The sequence below is a fragment of the Raphanus sativus genome, chromosome 9, assembly GCF_000801105.2.
Source record: "Raphanus sativus cultivar WK10039 chromosome 9, ASM80110v3, whole genome shotgun sequence".
Classification (NCBI taxonomy): Eukaryota; Viridiplantae; Streptophyta; class Magnoliopsida; order Brassicales; family Brassicaceae; genus Raphanus; species Raphanus sativus.
In genome coordinates, this window is record NC_079519.1 from 2,138,067 (window position 1) to 2,163,612 (window position 25,546).

The window sequence follows — 25,546 nt, forward strand, 5'->3', positions numbered from 1 at the left end:
GCCAAACTAAAGAATTATATAAAACAAAGAAGAAGCATACAAAGCGCTATGAGTGTGAGGGAGAACAAGAAGACAATCTTGAGATATGTTTTTTCCATTGCTAATTGTAATCTTTAGAATATTTTGTAGTTTATTTTTATTGTACAAGTGATGATGAAGTGAAAGTTTGATTGTCTTCTTATATAGATAAGATTTGTCAACAAAAGAAAATATAAGAAAGTTAAAAAGGCAACAAATCTTTTGTTCGAAGATATGCAGATTTTTTTTGAAAAAGAAAACAAATCTTGGGTTGTAGGTTCACCGACCAATGAAAATTGTTTATTTCATATGTAGATTTTTTTCGAAAAAGGAAATAGAATATTTAAAAAATTTGTTTTTAAACAAAAGATAAAAAAAATAAAAAGTAATAGTAGCTATAAAAAATATATCTTTTTAATATAGTTAAAACTGTCCGTATTAAACTCTAAATCATAAATCCTAAACATTAAACGTTAAACCCTTGAACTCTAAACCATTAGGTAAACCCTAAATTCTTGGACAAAAAGATATTCCAAAAGTTTAGAGTTTATCCAATGATTTAGGGTTTACCCAATGGTTTAGGTTTAGTGTTTAGAGTTTAAAATTTAGTATGAACGGCTTTAATAATGTTAAAAAAATCTTTTCTTTTTGATAGCTACTACTATTTTCTTTATTTATATTTATACTTTTATTTTAAAAAAAACAAATTCTAAATATTATTTTTTATTTTTTTGAAAAAATTTACATACGAAATAACTAATTTTCATTGGTTGGTGAATTAAATTCTACCATGACACATATGGATATCACAAATTCTATAATAACCCCTTCTTATTTTGTATATATTTTTCATTTAAATTTAATTAAAAAATATCTAAAATAACAAAAAAAACTAAAGACTTCAATATAATTACGAATCTATGTCATTCATATCCAGACCCAATCTATAATCCGATCCATACTTGACAAATAACCTGACCGACTCAACTATTAGCCCTGATTTTTTTTTTCTTCTTCTTTCTTTTCTCTTTTTTTTCTTCCCATAGATGTTTCTTTCACCTTTAAACAAAATAAAAAAATTCCTTCAAATATTCACTAACTTTCTCTTTCTTATTCCAAATCGATTAATCCATAGTCGTATTTAACCAATTATGTCTTATCTAAAGTCAAATTCCATTTTTTTCGTACGAGATTTATGACAAAAAACGCAGAGTATTACTAGTACAACTAGTATGACTCTAAATAGTACAACTCGAACTGGTACAACTAATACAACTCGATCTAGTATGACTAGTACAACTAAAACAAATATAACTAATACTAATACATTGAGTATAACTAGTATAACTGATACAACTAAAACACATATAACTAATACAATTTTGTAATTAATATGGTAACTACACTATGATCCGTGCGACGGCACAAGTATTTATTTTCTGTTTTTAGCTCATTTTCTTTGTACTAAATGATGTATTTGGAATATTTGGTGGTCGTAAGGGTATTTATTTTCTGTTTTTAGATTTTTGTTTGTATTAAATGATATATTTGTAATATTTGACCATAAATTTAGATGGAAAAATATTTTTGAGCAGTTATGACAAAATTAAAATTAAAATTAAAATTAAAATAAAATATTCTGAAATAAATTCAGCTATCTTAATTAAAATAGAATAGGGGTATTTGGAATTTCTATGAAAATAAATTTGTTAAAAGAAATCTTACACTGTTATTGTTTATTCTTAGAAGTTGATCTGTGACTGTCTGAAATTTTGTTAAAAATAATTATTTTTGGACTAAATGGTATAGTATGTATTTGTAAATTTAAATGTATAACATGATTGTTAATATAATATTTTAAAATATAAATTTTTATTTTTTACTTTGAATTATTATATTTTATGATTTTAAAAATTTATTATATCACAATGTATCATAGAAACAAATCTAATATTTATAATTAATTGGGCCTTATATATATTATATATATATATATATTAGTAGACTACGACGCTTGTACATTTAGTAGTGACTTTTATATGAAAGAATATCAAATTTCAGAGTATCTCGGATTATTTAATATCATTCACTATTCTATTTTTCTCAAAGTTTTTCAAAAAATAATTTCAAAACATAATCAATACAATTAAAACAGCAGACTGATTTTTGAGATATCCATAATCTTTTAAAATATTTACAGGACTGCCACTACTATTTAATATTTATAATTATTATTATTTTAAATGAAAAATGAATATTCCGTTTGTTTATAAACCTATGCATAACTAAAGACCACTTGACAAAAAAAAAACTTAAGACCATTTAATAATTTGTTACTCATCCTCTATAATTTAACTAACGATATAAAACATAGTTTTATAATGTTATCATACACATAAAATTATATCGTGAACTCATAGGTCCAAAACGTGCGTTCAGTTCGATAACACACTATATATATTTACAACATTATAAAATATTCACTATGAACAAATAACTTATGTTAAAAAAAAAAAATTTGACATGAAAAAAATAATTTTGACTTGCGCATATATTAATCAAAAAACTTTAAGTCTATGTTAATGTTAAAAAAAAACATAACGGCTGGTGCAATCAAATAACAATATAGGACAACAATATTTAGCAAATTCGTAATCTATATTAGGCTAACAATATTTAGTATATTCATCCGAACAAAATGGTAACAAACTAAAGTATTATAAGCATATTTGGTTACCATATTGGAATTATAGATTTAATTTTAAAATGATTTGCATACACAATACATATTAAATCCATAACTTATACAAATATATTTTTAAAAATAACATGTACAATATATATATTTTTTCCACAAAATTGGGATATTCTAACTTACTAAGATATTTTTAAAAGTAACTTGTGCAATATAGTAAATTCATAACTTATATTAAGATATTTTCATTAAAAATGGTTTCTGCAATATATTTTTCCCTGAATGTTATAGATAAAACTTACATATTAGTTCTTTTAAATAATCATTTTATTTTGAAATTTCACAAAATATTTTTATGTACAGTATTATTTTGCACATCATTTCTATTACAACCTTTAAGGCTGGGAAAAAAATTCGAAATCCAAAAAAATGAATCAAATCCAAAAAATAGTTATGAATCCGAACCAAAATTAGTTAAATATCTGAATCATTTCAATTGATATTTAAAGAACCGAAACGAAAACCGATTTAGTCCAAACTAAAATATTTTGAGTATACGAATATATCCAAATCATATTTATATTCCTGAATATATTATTTATTTTCCGAGTTGACATAAAAAATCAAAATATATAAGATATTTTGATATTTTCTAAAATATTTGAAATATATACTAACAGTAAAAAGTAAATATCTAAAAATTATACAATATTCAAAACACCAAAACTGTTTAAAATATCTAATGATTCTCAAACAAATTTTCACGCCAAACAAATTTTTATTTGAAATTTAGGTATTCAGTATTTTTTACTTTTAGATTTTCAATAATTTATGGTATATGAATTTCAAACGGGTTATCCAAACTTGAACCAAACCATCAAATATCTGAACTGAACTTGGACCGAAATTTATAAATATCCAAAGACTGAAAATTTTAACCGGATCCAAATGTCCACCCCTGACAACCTTAAGTCAAATCAAAATACTTAATCTCCACAAAATTTATTCATGTATATACATTTTTCACAAACATCATTTGCAAAATCATTATAGTTTCAATGCTAAAGAAATTGTTTGTTTTCAAATGTCATTATAGGTTTCATAACATAAAATTAGAAATATTTCTAAAAGTTTAATCCCGCGCTTTGAAAGCGCGGGTCAAAATCTAGTTTGTTCCTTTAAACTTACCATTCTACAAAGTCCAACGACTCCAACCTTATGCTTTCCATGTTATAAGTTTTGAAATCAGATGATTCTTTGAAGAAGGAACTCTCTGAAACCAGATAGCTGAATCTTTTCTTATCTTTATTTTATTGTCTAGCTACAATTTTAATTTGAAGTTTTAGATTTTAAAATTTATTATTTTATTTTAGAGAACAAATACCATATTAGTTATTGTGAAACTATGCCAGGTAAAATCATATTTTTTTACAAAAATATGAAAAAATAAATTAGTTATATATATATATATATAATTTTATAGATATTTTATTTTTATTATGTATGTGTATCTTTAAGAAAAATAGAAATTAAAATTAAAAACCTAATTAGAATTAAGAAAAAAAAATTAGTAATGCAAATTATCTATAATTTATAAGTCATTAAGGATATTTTTTAGTTGACCATTATAAGAAATTGATTTTTATTATCTTTTTTTTTTCTATTTTAATGTACGTTTTCAAAAATAAAAAACTTTTTATTTTACTAATTTAAAATATATATAATTGATGACAAAAAATATATATACACAAAATTAACAAGATTAAAATTTATTTGCTTTAGATTATAAAATGAATATATTTCATTATCTAAATTAAAACGATGAAATAAAATTCTAGTTTCATGTTTATGGTGATTTTATTTCACTTAATATAACAAGATATATAATACAATAAATTATTTGAACGTACATAAACTGATCCAACCGTATATGATGGATATTGCCGACGGGACATGACAAACTGAAAGGACATGAGACGTAAGAGTCCAGTTTCGCAACACTTCAAACATTAATATAATACATTGATAGGTTACTACTTCCCTTCCGATGACACTGAATTGGTAATGTGTTCCAGAACTTGTAGTTTCCCAAAGGCAACACATGAGATACACTTAGCCACAGCTTCACCAACTTCCCGAATTGTACTAGCAAACGCATCCACTTCCTTAAGGATTGCTTCCACCACAGGTTTTGCGGCCTCCTCTTCTCTTTTCCCCACAGCAACCTCCACAGACCCCATAATCAGTGAGAGACTCGCAATAAGCTCCTCGACTAGGCTATGTACCGTATTTGTCCACTTGATGTTGACATTAGTATTTTTCTCCATAATATTGACCACCTCTTTCTGTTTATCCAAATCCTTCTCACGGTTCTTCATCATCTCATTGACATATAGTCCTAAAGGTGTGCTCAAGAGGTTCAACCCAAACGCAGTAACTTGCGCCAAGGGAGGTACGGCTACTATGTTTGAACAAATCTCTACGGCCAAAAAAGACATAATCACAGTAGAGAAAAAAATAGTCGTCAGTCTCCTCCTTCTCTTTAATTTACCCTGTTGTTTATCAAGCTTCGTTACCAGCTCATGGACCTTCTCTAAAAGCATAAGGTGCTGCGTGCGTACAGACTTCAACTGATCCTTGAGCTCGTCACCAAAAGGATCTCCCCTAGCTTTGACCTTGTTCAGCTCCTCTAACGTTTCGGCGTACTTGGTCTTCTTCAGGTTTCCACCAATATTCGTGTCCATCGACTCTTTCTCAAACTGTTGGATCGCGATTTGTTGAGGAAGGTTCTAGGAGTCTAGAACCGATATACACGGAAGAGAATATGATGGAGAGATTATAGGAGTTGTAATATATTGAGATAAGGTTGTTGTAATATCTGAGTCTATCTAGTGTCGAGTATCCGATGTATATATATGATGTAACCTACGTTGAAGTAAATAACAAGTATTCTTCTAAGCTTTCTCTTGATCTTTCATGGTATCAGAGCCAACAGAAAATTAAAACTTTCTGTGAGTTCGTAGACAAGAGAACGAGAAGAAAATGTCTGGAAAAGAGATTGTGAGTTCATCGGGTATAGCAGAAGAACGGAGGTCTCCGTACTATCTTGCGCCGTCAGATAACCCAGGGATTTCGATCTCTCCGGTGGTTCTCAATGGAGAAAACTATGCCGAGTGGGCATCTGAACTAGAAAACGCCTTGCGTGCCAAGCGTAAGTTTGGTCTTGTAGACGGAAGCTTGAAGATGCCGGATGAAGTGGAGAAGCCGGTGGAGGCTGAGATGTGGAGAACAGCCAACTCTATGGTCGTGGGGTGGATCAGGGCTTCTATCTCACCGACGATACGATCGACGGTTCCCTTCTCACCGGACGCCAACAAGATGTGGACAGAGCTAAGGAAGCGCTTCTCAGTTGGAAGTGCGGTACGAGTGCATCAGCTCAAGTCGGAGTTAGCCTCCTGTAAACAAGATGGTTCTACTGTTATGGACTATTTTGGAAGGCTTTCTCAAAAATGGGAGGAGTTGTTGAACTGCAAACCGATTCCTACGTGCAAGTGTGATGCAGCTGAGAGCTATGCGAAGGATTATGAGGAAGAGAGAGTTCACCAATTCCTTCTAGGACTTGATGAGGCGAGATTTAGCAATGTGTGTGCGCATATCATTGGATCGGAGGTGCTCCCTGATCTCAACACTGTGTACCAACGAGTTGTTAGAGAAGAGAAGAGGCTCGGGGGTACGCGTCTTGAAACCAAGGAGGCACCAGTAGGGTTTGTGGCAAGGTCGTCACAAGAAGAAGGTGCAACAGGGGCGGTTGCTCGTGGTCGTAGCTCTGTTGTGTGTGGACATTGTGGTCGTACTGGTCATGAGAAGAAGGAGTGTTGGCAACTTATAGGGTTCCCGGAGTGGTTTACTGAGAGAAACCAGACGAGTGGAAGAGGTGGAAGAGGTCGTGGTCGCGGCAGAAGTACCTCACCACGAGTCAATGCAGTGCAGACAGCGGGCACTTCATCCTCTGGAGGTCAAGGCTTACCAATACCGAACATCAGTGCTGAGCAGTGGGCGTCACTTGCTTCCCTGATTGAGCGTCAAAGGCCTGCTCCTATTCCGGATAAGTTGAATGGTACTGTACAGACCGGTGAAGTTATCATCGACACCGGAGCTTCCCATCACATGACGGGAGACTTATTGTTGCTTAGTGATGTCCGGAGTATCATACCTTGCCCAGTAAGCTTCGCAGATGGGAGTCATGTGATGGCTACCAAGAGTGGTAGTCTGCGGTTGTCGATGAAACTGACCTTGGAAAATGTTCTTTTTGTTCCAAATTTGAACTGTACTCTGTTATCAGTTGCAAAATTACTTCGTCAAACTGGTTGCTTGGCTGTATTTACAGATACTTTGTGTATTTTGCAGGACCGTTTTACGAGGACTCTGATTGGAGCCGGTGAAGTTAAAGATGGTGTTTATGTTTATCGGGATGTCACAGTGGCGAGAGGACACAGAGTTAAGGCTTCAGAGGATCAGACTTTGTGGCATCGACGTCTCGGACATCCTGCGTTTGGTGTTTTAAGTTCTTTGCCTTTTGTTTCTGGTGTTAAAGATGTTTCGAATAAGTTTGGTGGTTGTGACATTTGTTTCCAGTCCAAACAAACAAGAGAAGTGTTTTCTACAAGTATTAATAAAAGTTCATCTTCATTCGAGTTGATACATGTAGATCTTTGGGGCCCTTATCGAGTCCCATCTTCTTGTGGTGCTATCTATTTTCTTACAATAGTAGATGACTTCTCCAGGGCAGTTTGGATTTATCTCTTGTTAGAGAAGAGCGAAGTCAAGCGAGTCCTACCGAACTTCATTGCACTAGCGTCTCGACAGTTTGGCAAAAGTGTTAAGACGGTAAGGAGTGATAACGGGACAGAGTTTATGTGTCTGTCTAAGTATTTTGCAGAAGTAGGGATCGTGCATCAGACTTCTTGTGTTGCGACGCCGCAGCAGAATGGAAGAGTGGAGAGAAAGCATCGCCATATTCTGAACATTGCGAGATCGGTTCTGTTTCAAGCTAATCTCCCGGTTCGCTTTTGGGGAGAAAGTGTGTTGACTGCAGCTCATCTCATAAATATAACTCCGACGAAACTTCTTAATGGTAAGACGCCGTATGAACTTTTATATGGCAAGGCTCCATCGTACCGTGATATCAAGACGTTTGGGTGTTTGTGTTTTGCACACAAGACGAGAAGAGACAGGGATAAGTTTGGTTCTAGGAGTGTGAGGTGCATCTTTGTAGGTTACCCATATGCAAAGAAAGGGTGGAAGGTGTATGATCTTGACAAAGAGGAGTTCTTTGTCTCGAGAGACGTGGTGTTTGACGAAGAAGTCTATCCATATGAAGAAAAGAAGATGGAGCAGACTTCTTGTGTTCCGCGTGTGCTGAGTGAGGAACACGAAGAAGATGACCAGTGTGGTGAGATGGCCGATGAAGAAAGCAGTCATGTAGAGGCTGAGGAAGCTGTAACGATCGTGGAGAAGAGTGCTTCGGGGGGTACTGATCGAGTTGCAGAAACTGGAACAGATGGAGCTGAGAAACAGAGTACTCAGGGGGAGAGTAATGAAGAACTTCTGGGTCGGGGTCATAGAAAATCAGTTCCGTCGGTTAAGCTGAAGGATTACGTGACCTACAATGCAAAAGTGAGTTCTGATAAACATAACACTGTCGCTAGCTCCCGATCAGAGACCCCGTCAAAACGGTCAGGTAAGAAACAATCCTTGTATCCTATTACAGAGTTTGTAACTGATGCTTTCTTCTCAGACCACCACCAAGTTTTTCTTGCAGCTGTTAGCGCTGGTGTGATTCCGAAAAACTACAAGGAAGCTTTCAATGACGAGAGATGGAATAAAGCAGTATCAGGAGAAGTGACTGCTCTAGAGTTAAACAGAACTTGGGATGTGGTAGACCTTCCTGCTGGGAAGAAGGCTATCGGAAGCAAATGGGTGTTTACTATCAAATACAATGCGGATGGGACAATAGAGAGATATAAGGCGAGACTCGTGTGTTGTGGTAATCACCAGACTGAAGGTGAGGACTATGAAGAGACGTTTGCACCAGTGGCTAAGATGGATACGGTGCGTTCACTACTGCAAGTTGCTGCAGCCAAAAACTGGGAGGTTCACCAGATGGATGTACACAATGCCTTCTTGCACGGAGACTTGGAAGAGGAGGTGTATATGAGATTACCACCAGGTTTCAAGTCGGATGATCCTAACAAAGTATGCAGACTTAGGAAGTCTTTGTATGGGTTGAAGCAAGCTCCAAGGTGTTGGTTTGAGAAGTTATCAAAGGCATTGGAGAAGCTTGGTTTTGTGCAGTCATATGAGGACTACTCACTGTTCTTTTACATACGAGGAGACAAGAGTATACGAGTCCTAGTCTATGTAGACGATCTGATCGTGGCAGGTAATGATCTCATGCTGATAGAGAAGTTCAAGAAGAAGTTGAGTGAGATTTTTCATATGAAGGATCTTGGAAAGGCAAAATATTTTTTGGGCATAGAGATAGCAAGAGGTCCGTTGGGAATGTATCTGTCACAAAGAAAGTATGCCATCGACATCATTAGTGAGGCTGGCATGCTTGGGAGTAAACCTGTCGCTACACCAATGGAGGCCAATCATAAGTTACTGAGGAACAAAAGTCCACTGTGTAAGGATCCTGCGAAGTTTCGGAGGGTTGTGGGACGTCTAGTATACTTGACTATCACTCGACCGGACTTGTGTTACTCAGTACATGTGCTCTCTCAGGTTATGCATGAGCCGAGAGAAGATCACTGGGATGCGGCTATGAGGATCATAAGATACCTTAAGGGTGCTCCAGGACAAGGTATAATGTTGAAAGCAGAGTGCGACTTGCGTATAAGGGCCTACTGTGACTCGGATTGGGCATCTTGTCCTCGTACTAGAAGATCACTTTCGGCATACATGGTGTTGTTGGGAGATTCACCAATTGCCTGGAAGACAAAGAAGCAAGACACCGTGTCGCATTCGTCAGCAGAGGCTGAGTATAGGGCTATGGCGGATGCGTTAAAGGAGCTCTTGTGGTTGAAGAGACTACTTGCGGATATTGGAGTGATACATGAGGGTCCGATGGATTTGTTTTGTGACAGTAAGTCGGCTATCTACATTGCAGCAAATCCAGTGTTTCATGAGCGTACGAAACATGTGGAGAAGGACTGTCATAGTGTACGAGATGGAGTGAAGGCTAAGATCATTGCTACACGTCATGTACGGACGAATGAGCAGTTAGCTGACATCTTGACGAAGGCATTGGGGACGCCTGCGTTTCGTTACTTGTTATCCAAGTTTGGAGTGTGTGATCTACACTCTCCAACTTGAGGGGGAGTGTTGAGGAAGGTTCTAGGAGTCTAGAACCGATATACACGGAAGAGAATATGATGGAGAGATTATAGGAGTTGTAATATATTGAGATAAGGTTGTTGTAATATCTGAGTCTATCTAGTGTCGAGTATCCGATGTATATATATGATGTAACCTACGTTGAAGTAAATAACAAGTATTCTTCTAAGCTTTCTCTTGATCTTTCACGATTCGAATGATCACAATGCTTAGTTTTGCTTTACTGGTGCAGTTCCCCACTGTATTAAATAGATCTAAAGTACTAGTGGAACTCTCAAAATAGAGATCAACCAAAGACCTTAGCTCTTCGTTCTTCAATAAATCTACGTTGGCGATAATGCTCTCGGCCAACTTTTGGTTCATTTCAACTAGAAACCCGCATACCGACTTGACTGCGTTTAGGGAGAATTTTTCAGTCTCGACTCCTGTAGTGAGCGAGCGATTCAATTTGCTAAATCGTTGGTCAAGCGAAGAACCAAAGGATTTGAGCTCTGGATCTTCTTCACAAGCGTTTGTGTAAGAAATCAGGTTTGGTTCGTTGGTTCCATTCCTATCGGAACTTGAGTATTTCGACAGTAGTTGAGAGACTAATCCAACAGCCGCCATTGACTTTATACTACTCGAGCTAATCTGGAAACAAAAAAGAAAATCAAGAAAATTAAGGCTAAGTATTCACAAAACTGTTCTTACCATTCTTATATTTCCTAAACTAATTTATTGTTGTTCACTGCTTTTTTTAAGAACTAATTACCACTGATTCATTTGTTGTAAACATATAAAAAAATATGTATAATATGAAAAAATGATTGTGAATTACACGAATGATATCCAACTACATGATCAAATGTCTAAACAAACATAATATATTGAAAACTACACTAACTATATAGTCACATGACAACATCTCGAGAAATATAATATTGATATCAAAAAAGTCGGTTGGCTTTAGAATTTGGCACCACAAGATAATTTCTTTTATAAGAAACAGATCATAACGCATATTCAAATGATCAAAAACAAAATGAACAAACATATATCGAACATTCAAAATGCACTGTTATACATTAAAGAAACAGTAGATAATATGTTAAAATGTTAAGCATCATCATCACGAATTACCGGGTTACAAATCTAATACCCTTTAAAGGCTATCAAATTACATGTAAATTTCCTTAGCAACATCATATAATAGTTTAGGGATGTTATAATGTGATTCATATAGTTCTTTATTAAATTATTTTGTCCATACAGGTATTAATCATTTTTCGGTATAATATCTCCAATCATAAGTCTTTCTTTGTTGAAAACTATTAATATGAAAAATATCTGACGAGTCTAAGTTTCTTAAAATAAATTAAGAAATGAAAAGATATTTCTAGAGTTATTACAAATAAAGCTATATATATTTGGCATCATATATATTATATATATTTAAAAGTATTAAACTTAAATTAGATTTTGATACGCCCTTAAAAAAAACAGGTATATTTTTAGTTTATATATATAATTTTTAAAAATTTAACTTTTATATTTAAGTATATCTCAAAAGTCAATCTAGATTATACATATGTTAAATACTGTTAACAAATTATTAAAAGATATGAAATATTAATAATTAGATCAAACATTTATCAATTGTTCATGTATATGTTTTAATAGAATAGATTCAAATCAGTTATAAAATGTTCACCACCAGTGCACTATCTGACTATCCCAAACATCACGTCTACAATCATTTCTGAAATAGATCTAAATTAATTTAGTTATAAAAGTATGTCTAGCCGAATGTTTTAAAATGTCTAACTAGATTATGATCCGTTCTTTCAAAAGACGGATATATTTTTATTTATTTTTTTGAAATTTTTAATTTTTATATTTAAATTTGAATTTAACATAAATTTAATTTGATATGATAGTTCATTAAATAAATAAAATATATTATTAGATCAAATATTTATCAATTGGACATGATCATATTTTAACAAAATAGAAGTCCCAACATTTTGATCAAAAAAAAAAAAAAAGAAGTCCCAACATTTTTTTAATTTTTTTGGAGCTGTTCGAATTTTTTTTAATCCCGTAATACTTAAAAGCAAAGAGATTACGCATATGAAGAAGAGATATGCTTGAAAAAAAAGAAGTAAAATTACCCGGACTTGGATAAGAATCTTGCTCAAAACAAGAGAATGTCGAGATTACTCTGATTTTCAGATATCTATCGGTACTGGATTGTTGCAGTTTTAAACTTAGCAAATACACATCTATATATAATCAATAGCCAGCCACCCGTGAAACTGTGGAAAAGACGTCGATCGTGCTGGGACTTGGGGAATAACGCGGAGTAGAAAAGTTCACCCTCGAAACTATGGAAAAGACGTGCATCGTGCTGCAAGTTGAGGTTAATAACGATTAACGCAGAGAATAAAATTATTAGGTTCAACTGGTCTTTTATCTATCATTGAATGATTATCCTTCATGTTTCTAAATTACTTAATTACCTCAATTGATTTTTTTTTATTTTCTTCTCCTACCATAGTTCCAGCCTTCCAGGTCAATCTTCTCATCTTTCAATCCTTTTCTACATAAAACTTTCTTCTCAAAGTTTTTCCACGTAATTGCAGACATTACTCAATATATATGAAATTATAATTCAATATATAACACTAAAATTAATTCAACTTTATAGCAATTATTACAAAATATAATTTTATTTACCTCCTTTTTATCTTTCCTATTTTTAAATTACCATATTTTATCTTTTTCTCATATTCCATAATTTCACAAACATATTCACATTTCAAACATTTTTCATGTTTTCATCTAAAGTTTTTTTCTTAAAATCTTTCCCACAAACTACATGTGGTAATGGCAATTATATATAATTTATAGTCCACTAAGGTTATTTTGTAATTGACCATTATAAAAAATTAACTTTGTATTTAACTATCAAACTTTTTTATATTTAATGTACGTTTTTTTAAAACTGTCTTTTTATTTTACCAATTTAAAATATACATAATTAACAAGAATAAGATTTCTTTGTTTTCACTGTGTTATAATATTAATATATTTCATTATCTAAATTAAGCTGTTAAAGCTTAGATCACTATCTTATAATTCTTGCGCTTTAAGGTAAATGATGGACGGTCAGTGTATTTCTGGTTCGACAATTGGCTAGGAATGGAGAAGCTTTTGGAACTTTGGAATTTGCAGGGGATGTAGGGACATTGTATTTTGGGATCTCACGTCAGGCAGGCTACACTAGCTGATGCGACTCAGGAGGCTGTTTGGAACCTGCAAAGTAGAGGGAAGCGCAGGTACGCTCTCATATATGAGAGGATTGAAGCTTTCACGGCACCAAACCAAAACGCTGGTGCTGATATAGCTCTACGGAAGCATGATCATAATGATTTCAAGCCGAATTTTTCAGCCACTAAAACTTGGGACTCTATGCACGCCAAGAGGGGGAGAGTGAACTGGCATGGACTGGTCTAGTTTGCACAGGCAATCCCATGCCAACATTTTATATATTGTCTGGCTTGCCATGAAAGAATCGCCTATCTACGGGTTCTCGTATGAAGCAATGGGGCATTGAGCAAGGATGTGTTCTATGTGCATGGTGAAAGAGATGAAATTAGAGAACACTTATTCTTCGCTTGCCCCTATATGTTCACAGTCTAGTCCAACATCACAGGTAGCTTACTTGGTCCATATCACCGAATTGGGATGACACTTTGGATTCTCTTTTAGCAACAGGCCGATTGCAAGATGGATAAGGTACTTCTCCGGATGTGTTTTCAAACAGCAATAACCACACTGGAAAGAAAGGAACTCCAGGAGGCATGAAGGAGGCTGGGTTTCAGTGGAAGCTACAACTCGTGCTGTTGATCGTTCAATGCGAAACCGTATTTCTTCCTTCCGTTATACAGGAGCCCATAAGCTGGAAGGTTTACTTAAGCGTTGGTTTGCCGTTTGAGGTCCAACTACGTTGATTTTCTATGGTCATCTTATTATCCAAAGTTTCTTTCTATATTCTTTATAGATGGTGAAAGGTAGATAGGTTATACTCCATACTGTACATGGCTACTCCCAGTTCTCATTAATAAATTTGAAATTTCATCCAAAAAAAAAATATAAAACAATATTAATATATTTAAACTTACATAAACCAATCCTATCGTATATGATGGATATGGCCGACATGACAAACTGAAAGGACAATGAACCGTAAAGTCCAATTATGATTCACACATAAAAAATGAGTTTCTCACACTTCAAACATTAATATAAAAGTATAAATATTTTGGATATTTTTTTGATAACCTTTCCAAAGGTTTTCTATAGGCATTGGATAGTTTACTTCTTCTTTCCTTTCGATGACATTGAATTGGTTATGCGTTCGAAAAGGTGTGGTTTCTTCCCTCGCGATGACATTAACTTGGTTATGTGTTCCAGGACTTGTAGTTTACCAGAAGAGACACACGTGCTACACCTAGCCGCAGCTTCACCAACTTCCTTGACAGCCGTAGCAAACGTATCCACTTCGTCACGGATTGCTTCCATCAAATTTTTTACGGCCACCTCTTCTCTTTCAACCACAGCATGCTCCACTGAAAACAAAATCGATGAGAGACTCACAGTAAGCTTCTCGACTAGGCTATGTACCGTATTTGTCATTTGGATGTTGACATCCGTGCTGTCCTTCATTATATCGACCACCTCTTTCTGTCTATCCAAATCCTTCTCACGGTTCTTCAACACCACATTGACCAATACTCCTACAGTTCCAATCACGTAGTTCACCCCAGTGGCAGCCGCAACCGCAGTATACAACCCCAACGGAGGTATGACTATGCATATACAAATCTCTGCGGCCAAAAAAGACATAGCCGCGGTAGCGTAAAGAATAGTCACCCATCTCCTCTTTTTCTTGAATATCTTCTTTTTACTATCAAGCTTCACCGCAAGCTCATGGAACTTCCCTAAAAGAATAAGCTGATCCGCGCGTACAGACTCCATCTGATTCTTATACTCGTCACCAAAAGGATCTCCCATAGCTTTGACCTTGTTCAGCCCCTCTAACGTATCCTCGTACTTCTTGTTTCCTCCATTATCTGACTCTTTTTCAAACTTTTGGATCGCTATTCGGATGCTCACAATGCTTTGTTTTGCTTTATTGGCGGAACTCCCCACTGTATTAAATATATCTAAAGTCTTGGTGGAACTCTCATAATAGAGATCAACCAAAGACCTTAGCTCTTCGTTCTTAAATACATCTTCGCTGGCGATAATGCTCTCCCCCATCTTTTGGTTCATTTCTGTGACACCCGTCACTTTCTAACTAAATGGCCACGTGTCAACCGACACCTCAACAAATAACAATGTGACACCAGTCTCCACTAAATAGTGAACGGCGGGCCACCAACCATAACACATAATACAAAAGGCCATATACCTAACTATACTCTCAGCCCAAGCCCAAAATAAAATCCGAAGGAAAAGTCCAGTAGCACCGAGTCCGTCCCGTATCACATTGATGCTTGTCTCACCTGAAATAGGGAAGAAAGAGGGGTGAGCGATAGGGGAATCGCTCAGTGAGGTATGGGGTGCTACCCCGAAGTCCATGGACCCGGTCATAACACTCTGAATAAAGATAATTTAAATCTAATACGTACAAGCACGGCACCTAAAGTACCCAAGCAACAAACAATGGTCCTACGCGAGGTGCGCACTCGCTGCCCACTAACAGGCCAAAATAAATACAACACCCGCCCGAGATAGTGCTCGGTATCACCGCCCGTAGACGATTTATCGACCCACCGAGGTTACAGCTTAACCGGTCGACTAAGGCGGCTGTAACCTCCAAACAAGCTAACAGGAACACCTTCCTTTAGCCATCTACAAACAAATCTAACTAAAGATTACATTAAGTGAAGCAATCAATGTTGAACCATCTAACACCCTAGTTCCAGTTTAAGCAAGCAACCTAACTAAGCAAGCAACCTAAGCTAAACAAGCAATGACAGACTCGATTTCACGCAGACGGAACATATTAAAAATAAATTATATTTATTCAAAATCCTAAGCCGCATACGAGAAGTTCGGGAATAGCCCTCACCTTAGAAAATGTAGAGAAGTGGTATCTATGAACTTCAGATGCTCAAATAGACTCCAAATCTGAAATCAGGGCGAAATTTCGGGTCAGAACGCCCTTCGAACGGGTGAAAACGGGTCTGGTCAAAGTCTACGGAAAAGTCAACCCGCTGGTCAAAGGTCAACCCGGTCAAACCTTGACCAGAAATCAATTTGACATAACCGACCGGTTTAACCTAACCGACTCTAACCGAATTGAAATTAATTTAAATCGGGTCAAACCAGTCAACCGACCGGTTTACCGAGTCAACCGAGTTGACCCGCTGAGTCGACTCGGCCGAGTTGACCGAGTCACCAGCGAGTCTCCGGCGACGGTCACCAGCGGTGACGGCGGAGGCTTACCGGCGGTAACGGCGGTCCGGCAGCGGAGAAGCGGTGTTCCGGCGGCGGCGAACTACGGCGGAGCAGCAGTGGTCCGGTGGTGGGGTTGGCGATTTCCGGCGAAACTTCGGAGGGTGCGTACGGCTTCGTCCGAGCTCCGATTGCGGCGATTCTGGTGGCTATGGATTCGTCTCGACGAGAGGAACACGATGGTGGTCTTGCATGCACGAAATTCGCGACGGTTAGGAAGATATGGTCGATTTGCCAAAACGGCCGAAACAAAGCTTAGAAGCATGGTGGCCTCCGGCGGTTTCTTGCTGTTGTGAACGGTGGGGACGAGCTCGACTTGGTCTTGGCGTGCAGTGGTCGATGGCGTGCTCCATTGATGATTAAAACTCTCTAATAGCTTCACTTCAAAGATTTCTCACACTCTTTTTCTTGAACTCTCTCTCTCTCTCAACTTCTCATTTTCTTTTTCTTTGTTTGCAGGTGGAGAAAACAATGTTGCCAGGATTAGGAGGTGGCTATTTATAGACAAACTTTGGGTCTTATGTAAATGCACGGACGTTAGCATGCTAACAGATTCTGAAAATCAAAGTCGGGTCGTTACAATTCTCCCACACTAATAAGGAATTCGTCCTCGAATTCGAGTCTTCCGTTGACTCCTCAATATCAACGTAACAAATCTTTGAATAATCCATCTGCTATGTCTCTGAGGCCTCCTACTGAATCTCATCTCTTTTCTAACGAACTCTGACATACATAGTCGACAATCCATTAAATACTTTCACTTGACGATCTCTAACCTCCACTAACTGATAAGATGCACACAATTTTTCGGAAGTCATCTGGCGGCTGCTGTAAATTGAGCTCTGGCTCTATCCCGATTTTTCTCGGTTTAATCCTTTTAACTTCTGAATCTTATATATCTTATATCATTTCTGAAATGTCCTCATTTTCAGGTATACTTGATCGCTAATCCGTAACTTCAAATCCTTACGACGTTTAACTTCATAATTCCTCTGACGGTCATGATCTTCCTTAAATCTAACTTTAAGCATGTCCATTTGCTTTACTCTTTTTTGAACCATTGATGGTCTTATACTTGTTGCTCCCCCACTTTTGTCTAAAAGTGGTGTACGGTGAGGCTTACCATAAAGAGTTTCATATGGTGCCCACCTAATACTCATATGATAGCTTTCATTGTAACTGAAATGTGCGAGAGGTAGATATCCTCGAGCTTCTTTCCCACTCAAAGATACAAGCCCCGAACTATTCCACTAAAGTCTGAATGATCTTCTCTGTCTGGCTAACTAACTGCGGATGATAATCGTACTCAAATAAATATTTGTCTCAAGCGTCTTCTGAGAAGCTCTCCAAAATGCAGATATAAACTTTGCTTCCCGGTCTGATACAAAGCTGGCGAGAACTCCGTGTAACACAACTGATCAGTTCTGTCTGTCTCCTTAATTACTAAAAAAAATAAACTTACTCGGTGAGTCTATCCAAGACTATGCATGTGGTGGTCGACAATCCAGTAACAATATCCATAATCACCAAACCTCGTTTCCACTCTGATAAAAGCAAGCTCAACATAACAATGATAGGTAACTCGTCCTCATACATAATCATCTGGCATATCTTGTGCTGCAATGCAATGTAGCTACAACCCCTTTTTTTCCTACTAGTCCGAAGATAATAACACCTCATATCTCTGAATTTCTTAACATTTTCCGGGCAGATAGGAAAACGCAAGTGGTGTACTTGCTGTAAGATCCATTTTCTTAATAGCTTATCGTCCGACACACAAACTCGGTTTTAGCACAAGTACATCCGGCTCAAAACTGTAGAATATCCAAATCTCTCAAACCTGATCTGTTTAACTAAAGCCATGTCGCTAACATGTGCTTGGTGTACTCTCCACAGTAAATCTGCACGTCTAGTGATCGAAAACCAGTTGTATCCTCCTCTACTGAACTGAACATAATCCCCGAACTTGCAAGTGTTCCAGTGATCTCTTGAACCTTCTTGTTTCTTAAGACATTGCTCATGTTCCACTTGGTTGACCTTACCAAATGACACGTGATATCCAATCTGTAGACTCTTACCAACTCAAAACAAATCATAAGTACTGCCCAAAGTATAAGTTTTAAAGAGTGAACGTATAGTTCAGATTTTGATGGTCCCAATGAACCTCAACTCCGTTCCGTACAATTACAATCTCCAACTTTCAACGCAAATGCAACTGATGCTAACTCCAAGTCGTGCATATAATGATTGGCCACAAACAATATGATGACTGACTGCGAACATAAAACTTAGTACACTTCTCGCTATGACGGTGATGGCAACGGGGACAACTCTGTTTCCCATACTAGTTTTCTGCTCACTTCTGGGACTATGATGCCCTTCTAGAATTAGTCTAATCTGCTAAAAGAAGTTCTTGTCTCCCTGCTAGACTTACCTCCTGATGAGTAGCTTTCTCCACTAAATCTTTCAATCTGCAGTGATTGACGTAACAACATCTGGTGTGAAGCTCTACTCGCATCTCATCCAAAATTCTCTAATTAGTTCTCCTGCTGAAATGCCACCTCTAGAAAATCTTCAAAGTCTACTGATCCCAATCTCATATTCCTTGATAATCATGGTTCTTTGGTTTACATGCTCGATGGCGCTCTTCTTCCTATCCATAGCTTCTTTTGCAAAGTACTTCATGTCGACTCTTGGATAAAATCTGCAAAGGTAACTTTATCATGTCCAATGTGACTCCATCGTACTCCTTTGCACCATACTAGCGCATCTTCACGCAAATACTGCATAGTTAATCTAAGAAACAATTCTGGTAGGCACTCAATAAATTCCTAGTTTCCTCTTCAACTCATCTCCCAATCACGTGCAACTGTAGTATCCATTGTTCCTCCAAATTGCTCCATATCCATGTTCCTCATCTGACTTGATGTTTATGCAATGACTTGATCCTACTGCGTCAAATACAAAATCCGCAATTGCTCAACATACTCCGATATACTCCAGAAATATATCAATGTGTCGTCGATAAATACAATCATGCAACTTATCCAAGTGCTCACGAAAAAATTTATTCTTAAGTTTCATGAATATTATCCAAGCATTCGTCTCCCCAAATGATACCATTACAATCTAATAATATCTACAACATGTACGGAGGACCGTATTCCGTACACACTCTTCAGCTGTAACAATCTGATGGTATCCCGTTGACAAGTCAATTTTCGAAAACGATGAATCTCCATGCAGCTTAATCCAATAACCCATCAAAAGACGAAAGCGGTAACTATCCTCAATGGCTATATGTTCAAGCCTCTGTAGTCTATACAAACCATGAAAACTCTATATTCCTTCTTAACGATCAATACTGGCGCTCCCCACGTTGAAGTACTCGGCCTGGTAAAACTCCGGTCTGATTTATTTTCCATCTGTCTTTTCAGCTCGGCCATCTCTACTGGCACTAATCCGTATGGAACTTGTGAAACCGGTGCTATCCTTGGTTCCAACTCAATTGCAAAAACGTGTCTTCTATCCACTTATGGTCTTCCAAAATCCTCAAATACATCCTCATATTCAGCAATAACTAGAAAGTCATCCGACTAATGTCGTCCATCATCTTGAACCATCGAAATGGTCACCCAAAAATCCATTTGCATCTCCATCAATAACTCCTCAGCATAATGCAATAATAACAACATCTACTCCAAGAATCCGAACTCTTGCCCTTTGAAAAATCAACAGTACTTGATACCATGATAACCAATCCACCTTAATAGAGACATCATAAAACTCAGCTCCAACTCTGACGATTCTTGAATAACCTGACCTCTCCACGTACGACTAGTACAACTCCGATGAATATAAATAGCTCCCAACGTCCTATGCCAGTTGTCTAACTGACACATCTCTGAAATGATAAACACATCCAAAAACTGGCAAGCATGCTAAGTGTAACTCCAACATCAACACAACGCAAGTTGCCACACCCTAATTCAAAAGCGATCTCCACGAGTTTATAACCCCTCCAAAATAATCACAATACTCGTACTCATACACAACACATGCCAACCAATGGCTCAAACCTCACATCACATAAAAATCATGTAACAAAAACTCGTGGGACGATGGCTTGAAATCGGGTGGTGGCAGAAACGTCACATATCCACTCCTGGATAACCTCGGTGTAATGACTGAAGAAACGGATAAACTCCTGAGCAATCTGAAAAACTGAGACATCGCACATCTGCTGAAAGTCTTGTAGATTACTATTGGCCGAAGAACGAATGACGATGATTTTACTCATCGTCATAAAAAGAGACAATTGAGTTAGTAATTACTGGACAGAATGGTGCTAAAAGAATTTCCAAAACTTTTTTTTTTATTATTATATATTATATAAAATATTTGAAAACGTTGAAAACCGAATCCCCTGACCGCCATCCCGGGACAGAACCGGGACGGAACCGCGCTCTGATACCAAAAATGTGACACCCGTCACTTTCTAACTAAATGGCCACGTGTCAACCGACACCTCAACAAATAACAATGTGACACCAGTCTCCACTAAATAGTGAACGGCGGGCCACCAACCATAACACATAATACAAAAGGCCATATACCTAACTATACTCTCAGCCCAAGCCCAAAATAAAATCCGAAGGAAAAGTCCAGTAGCACCGAGTCCGTCCCGTATCACATTGATGCTTGTCTCACCTGAAATAGGGAAGAAAGAGGGGTGAGCGATAGGGGAATCGCTCAGTGAGGTATGGGGTGCTACCCCGAAGTCCATGGACCCGGTCATAACACTCTGAATAAAGATAATTTAAATCTAATACGTACAAGCACGGCACCTAAAGTACCCAAGCAACAAACAATGGTCCTACGCGAGGTGCGCACTCGCTGCCCACTAACAGGCCAAAATAAATACAACACCCGCCCGAGATAGTGCTCGGTATCACCGCCCGTAGACGATTTATCGACCCACCGAGGTTACAGCTTAACCGGTCGACTAAGGCGGCTGTAACCTCCAAACAAGCTAACAGGAACACCTTCCTTTAGCCATCTACAAACAAATCTAACTAAAGATTACATTAAGTGAAGCAATCAATGTTGAACCATCTAACACCCTAGTTCCAGTTTAAGCAAGCAACCTAACTAAGCAAGCAACCTAAGCTAAACAAGCAATGACAGACTCGATTTCACGCAGACGGAACATATTAAAAATAAATTATATTTATTCAAAATCCTAAGCCGCATACGAGAAGTTCGGGAATAGCCCTCACCTTAGAAAATGTAGAGAAGTGGTATCTATGAACTTCAGATGCTCAAATAGACTCCAAATCTGAAATCAGGGCGAAATTTCGGGTCAGAACGCCCTTCGAACGGGTGAAAACGGGTCTGGTCAAAGTCTACGGAAAAGTCAACCCGCTGGTCAAAGGTCAACCCGGTCAAACCTTGACCAGAAATCAATTTGACATAACCGACCGGTTTAACCTAACCGACTCTAACCGAATTGAAATTAATTTAAATCGGGTCAAACCAGTCAACCGACCGGTTTACCGAGTCAACCGAGTTGACCCGCTGAGTCGACTCGGCCGAGTTGACCGAGTCACCAGCGAGTCTCCGGCGACGGTCACCAGCGGTGACGGCGGAGGCTTACCGGCGGTAACGGCGGTCCGGCAGCGGAGAAGCGGTGTTCCGGCGGCGGCGAACTACGGCGGAGCAGCAGTGGTCCGGTGGTGGGGTTGGCGATTTCCGGCGAAACTTCGGAGGGTGCGTACGGCTTCGTCCGAGCTCCGATTGCGGCGATTCTGGTGGCTATGGATTCGTCTCGACGAGAGGAACACGATGGTGGTCTTGCATGCACGAAATTCGCGACGGTTAGGAAGATATGGTCGATTTGCCAAAACGGCCGAAACAAAGCTTAGAAGCATGGTGGCCTCCGGCGGTTTCTTGCTGTTGTGAACGGTGGGGACGAGCTCGACTTGGTCTTGGCGTGCAGTGGTCGATGGCGTGCTCCATTGATGATTAAAACTCTCTAATAGCTTCACTTCAAAGATTTCTCACACTCTTTTTCTTGAACTCTCTCTCTCTCTCAACTTCTCATTTTCTTTTTCTTTGTTTGCAGGTGGAGAAAACAATGTTGCCAGGATTAGGAGGTGGCTATTTATAGACAAACTTTGGGTCTTATGTAAATGCACGGACGTTAGCATGCTAACAGATTCTGAAAATCAAAGTCGGGTCGTTACAATTTCAGTTAGAAACCCGCTCATCTTTTTGACTGCGTTTATGGAATAATTTTGATCAGTCTTGCCTCCTGGAGCGAGCAAGGTCTTCAATTCGCTAAATTGTTGCTCAAGCGAAGAACCAAGTGATTTGAGCTCTGGATCTTCTTCACAAGCGGATGTGTACAAACACAGGCTTTGTTCGTTGGTTTCATCCTTATCGGAGTTTGAGTATGTCAACAGTAGTTGAGAGACTAATCCAACAGCCCCCATTGACTTGATACTGAAGCTAATCAGGAGAAAAGAAAATCAAGAAAATTAAGGCAATGTTTATTTAATTTTGTTCACTGTTTTTATGGAACTAATAAACATATTATAAAGAAGAAATGAATTAATTACTACTGATTCTTTTGTTGTAAACATACTACTCCCTCTGTTTCATTATAAGTGTCGTTTTAGACTCGTGCACACGGATTAAGAAAGCATTTAATTTTGCATATTTTCAATATAAAAACATCATTACCGATACAATTCAACTAATAGAAAAATAGAATGTAGAATAAAGTTAATAAATTTTGCATTGAAACTCTAAAACGACACTTATTTTGCAACGAAAAAAATTCTCTAAAACGACACTTAATATGAAACGGAGGGAGTATAAAACAATTATAATATGAAAAAAATGATTGTGAATTACACGAAACATCTAGACAAATATAATATTAGAAAACTACACTAACTATATAGATCACATGACAACATCTCTCGACTCATATGTGCATGTTGTTAACACAATAAATATAACTTTGATATCGAAAAATGTGTTGCTTTAAGAGTTTGGCGTCACCAAATAAAAATTTCTTTAAGAAACAGATCATAACACATATTGAAATGATAAAAAAATGAACACATGCATATATCAAAATTTCAAAATGTAATGTTATATATTAAGTTATTAACGAACATCATATAATATATTAAAATATATCAAGCATCATCATCATGAATTGCCGCGTTACAAATCTAATACTCTTTAATAGTTATAAAATTATGTTAATTGTGTTAGCAACATAACATAACACATCATAATTAAGGATATTATCATGTGATTTATATAGTTTGTATAGTTTTTACTAAATTATTTTTGGTCATGTAGTGGCATATTGTTTTTTTTTCTTTTGTAACTTAAAGTGGCATATTGTTCGTATAGCTATAAATCATTTATCCGTATAATATCTCCAATCAATAAGTCTTTCTTGTTGAAAACTATTAATATAAAAAATATCTAATGAGTCTAATTTTTGTAAATAAATAAAGCAATGAAAGAATTTTTCTATAGTAATTGCAACTAAAAGCTATATATACATTATACATATGTAGTTATTTCTATAGTTATTTTTCTATAGTAATTGCAAATAAAATCTATATATACATTATATATAGTTATTTCTATAGTTATTTTTCTATAGTTATTGCAAATAAAAGCTATATATACATTATCATTTCTAGCATTCACATATAGTTATTTCTATAGTTATTTTTATATAGTTATTGCAAATAAAAACTATGTAGTTATTGCACTATCTATTCTATTAAAACACAACTATGTCGTTTTTTTTTAAAACACAACACAATTATATCTAATTGATAAATGTGTGGTCCACACACATTTTTATATTTAATATATATATATATATATATATATATATATAATTCAGATTGATTTTTGAACTATGATTAAATATAAAAGTTATTTTTTTCAGAAAAAATAAAAGTCAGAATCTAGTCTAACTATAAAATTCCATACATCACGTTTAGAATCATTTTTGAAAACGATCTAAAATAATTTAGTTACAAAATTATCTAAAGGGACAATTTCACTTTTATTTTACTTTTTGTATAATAATTCATGTGTACCTTTATTATTAATATATTTTCTAGGCAAATATCTAAAGGGAAAATTTCACTTTTGTTTTACTTTTTGTACAGTTATTCATGTTTACCTTTATTAAAAAGATATTTTCACAAATATTTTATTCATTAAAGAGGAAAAAATTACCTGAACTTGGATTAGAGAATCTTGCTCAATACAAGAGAATGTCGAGATTACTCTGATTTACAAGTATCTATAGATATTGGATTGTTGCAGTTATAAACTTAGCAAAACGCACACATATATATAATCAATAGCCAGCCACCCTTGATTGTTTTTTTTTATTTTTGGGGACAATAACGCGGGGAAGAAAAGTTCACCGTTTCGTCGAAACTCATGTGGAAAAGACGTGCATCGTGGTGCAAGTTGGGGTTAATAACGCAGAGAAGAAACTGATTGGGTTCAACTGGTCTTTTATCTATCATTGAATGATTATCCTTCATGTTTCTAAATTACCTCTATCATTGAATGATTCTTCTTAGCTTTTGTTTAAAAAAATTTCAAACCACATTCGACATTTGAATTAATGTATTCTAAACTATATTTCATGGTATATAGTAATTATTCTAATTTTTTAATATTTAAGTTTGGTAAAATTTCATATACTGACTAGATTTATGGAATTAACATTATAAAATAGTCATTATCTAGAGATCCTAAAACAACAGAGATTCAAAACTCTTTGACCATCATCTTATGTTAATACTCGATGAAACTATACACTAAAACCAGATTTTCATATTTTCGAAAATTTTCCAAATCCGTGGGTTAACCCCTTCT

At 36.3% G+C, this 25,546-nt stretch overlaps 3 protein-coding genes across 9 annotated transcripts; all 3 read right to left on the bottom strand.

The window, feature by feature from the left end:
• Window positions 1–4,746: 4,746 nt before the first annotated feature.
• LOC130499792 (UPF0496 protein At5g66660-like) lies at window positions 4,747–5,457 on the bottom strand. The gene is made up of 2 exons (XM_056994198.1): window positions 5,265–5,457; window positions 4,747–5,192 (listed from the first exon to the last, which is right to left on the bottom strand). Exons 1-2 carry the CDS (start codon window positions 5,455–5,457, stop codon window positions 4,747–4,749), a joined length of 639 nt encoding a protein of 212 aa, XP_056850178.1.
• Window positions 5,458–10,273: 4,816 nt separating this feature from the next.
• LOC130499793 (UPF0496 protein At5g66660-like) lies at window positions 10,274–10,714 on the bottom strand. The gene has a single exon (XM_056994200.1). It carries the CDS (start codon window positions 10,712–10,714, stop codon window positions 10,274–10,276), a length of 441 nt encoding a protein of 146 aa, XP_056850180.1.
• A 3,526-nt stretch (window positions 10,715–14,240) lies between these two features.
• On the bottom strand, window positions 14,241–24,974 carry LOC108835571 (UPF0496 protein At5g66660-like). Of its 7 annotated transcripts, none has more exons than XM_056993711.1 (4): window positions 24,893–24,974; window positions 22,269–23,122; window positions 21,892–21,950; window positions 14,241–21,322 (listed from the first exon to the last, which is right to left on the bottom strand). In XM_056993711.1, exon 4 carries the CDS (start codon window positions 15,422–15,424, stop codon window positions 14,465–14,467), a length of 960 nt encoding a protein of 319 aa, XP_056849691.1. In that variant the 5' UTR covers window positions 15,425–21,322; window positions 21,892–21,950; window positions 22,269–23,122; window positions 24,893–24,974; the 3' UTR covers window positions 14,241–14,464. The 7 variants fall into 7 exon arrangements, with proteins under 7 accessions (XP_056849691.1, XP_056849690.1, XP_056849686.1 ...); XM_056993710.1 differs by having other exon boundaries at window positions 14,241–15,657; window positions 16,227–16,285; window positions 16,604–23,122; XM_056993706.1 differs by having other exon boundaries at window positions 14,241–21,950.
• Between the last annotated feature and the right edge of the window lie 572 nt (window positions 24,975–25,546).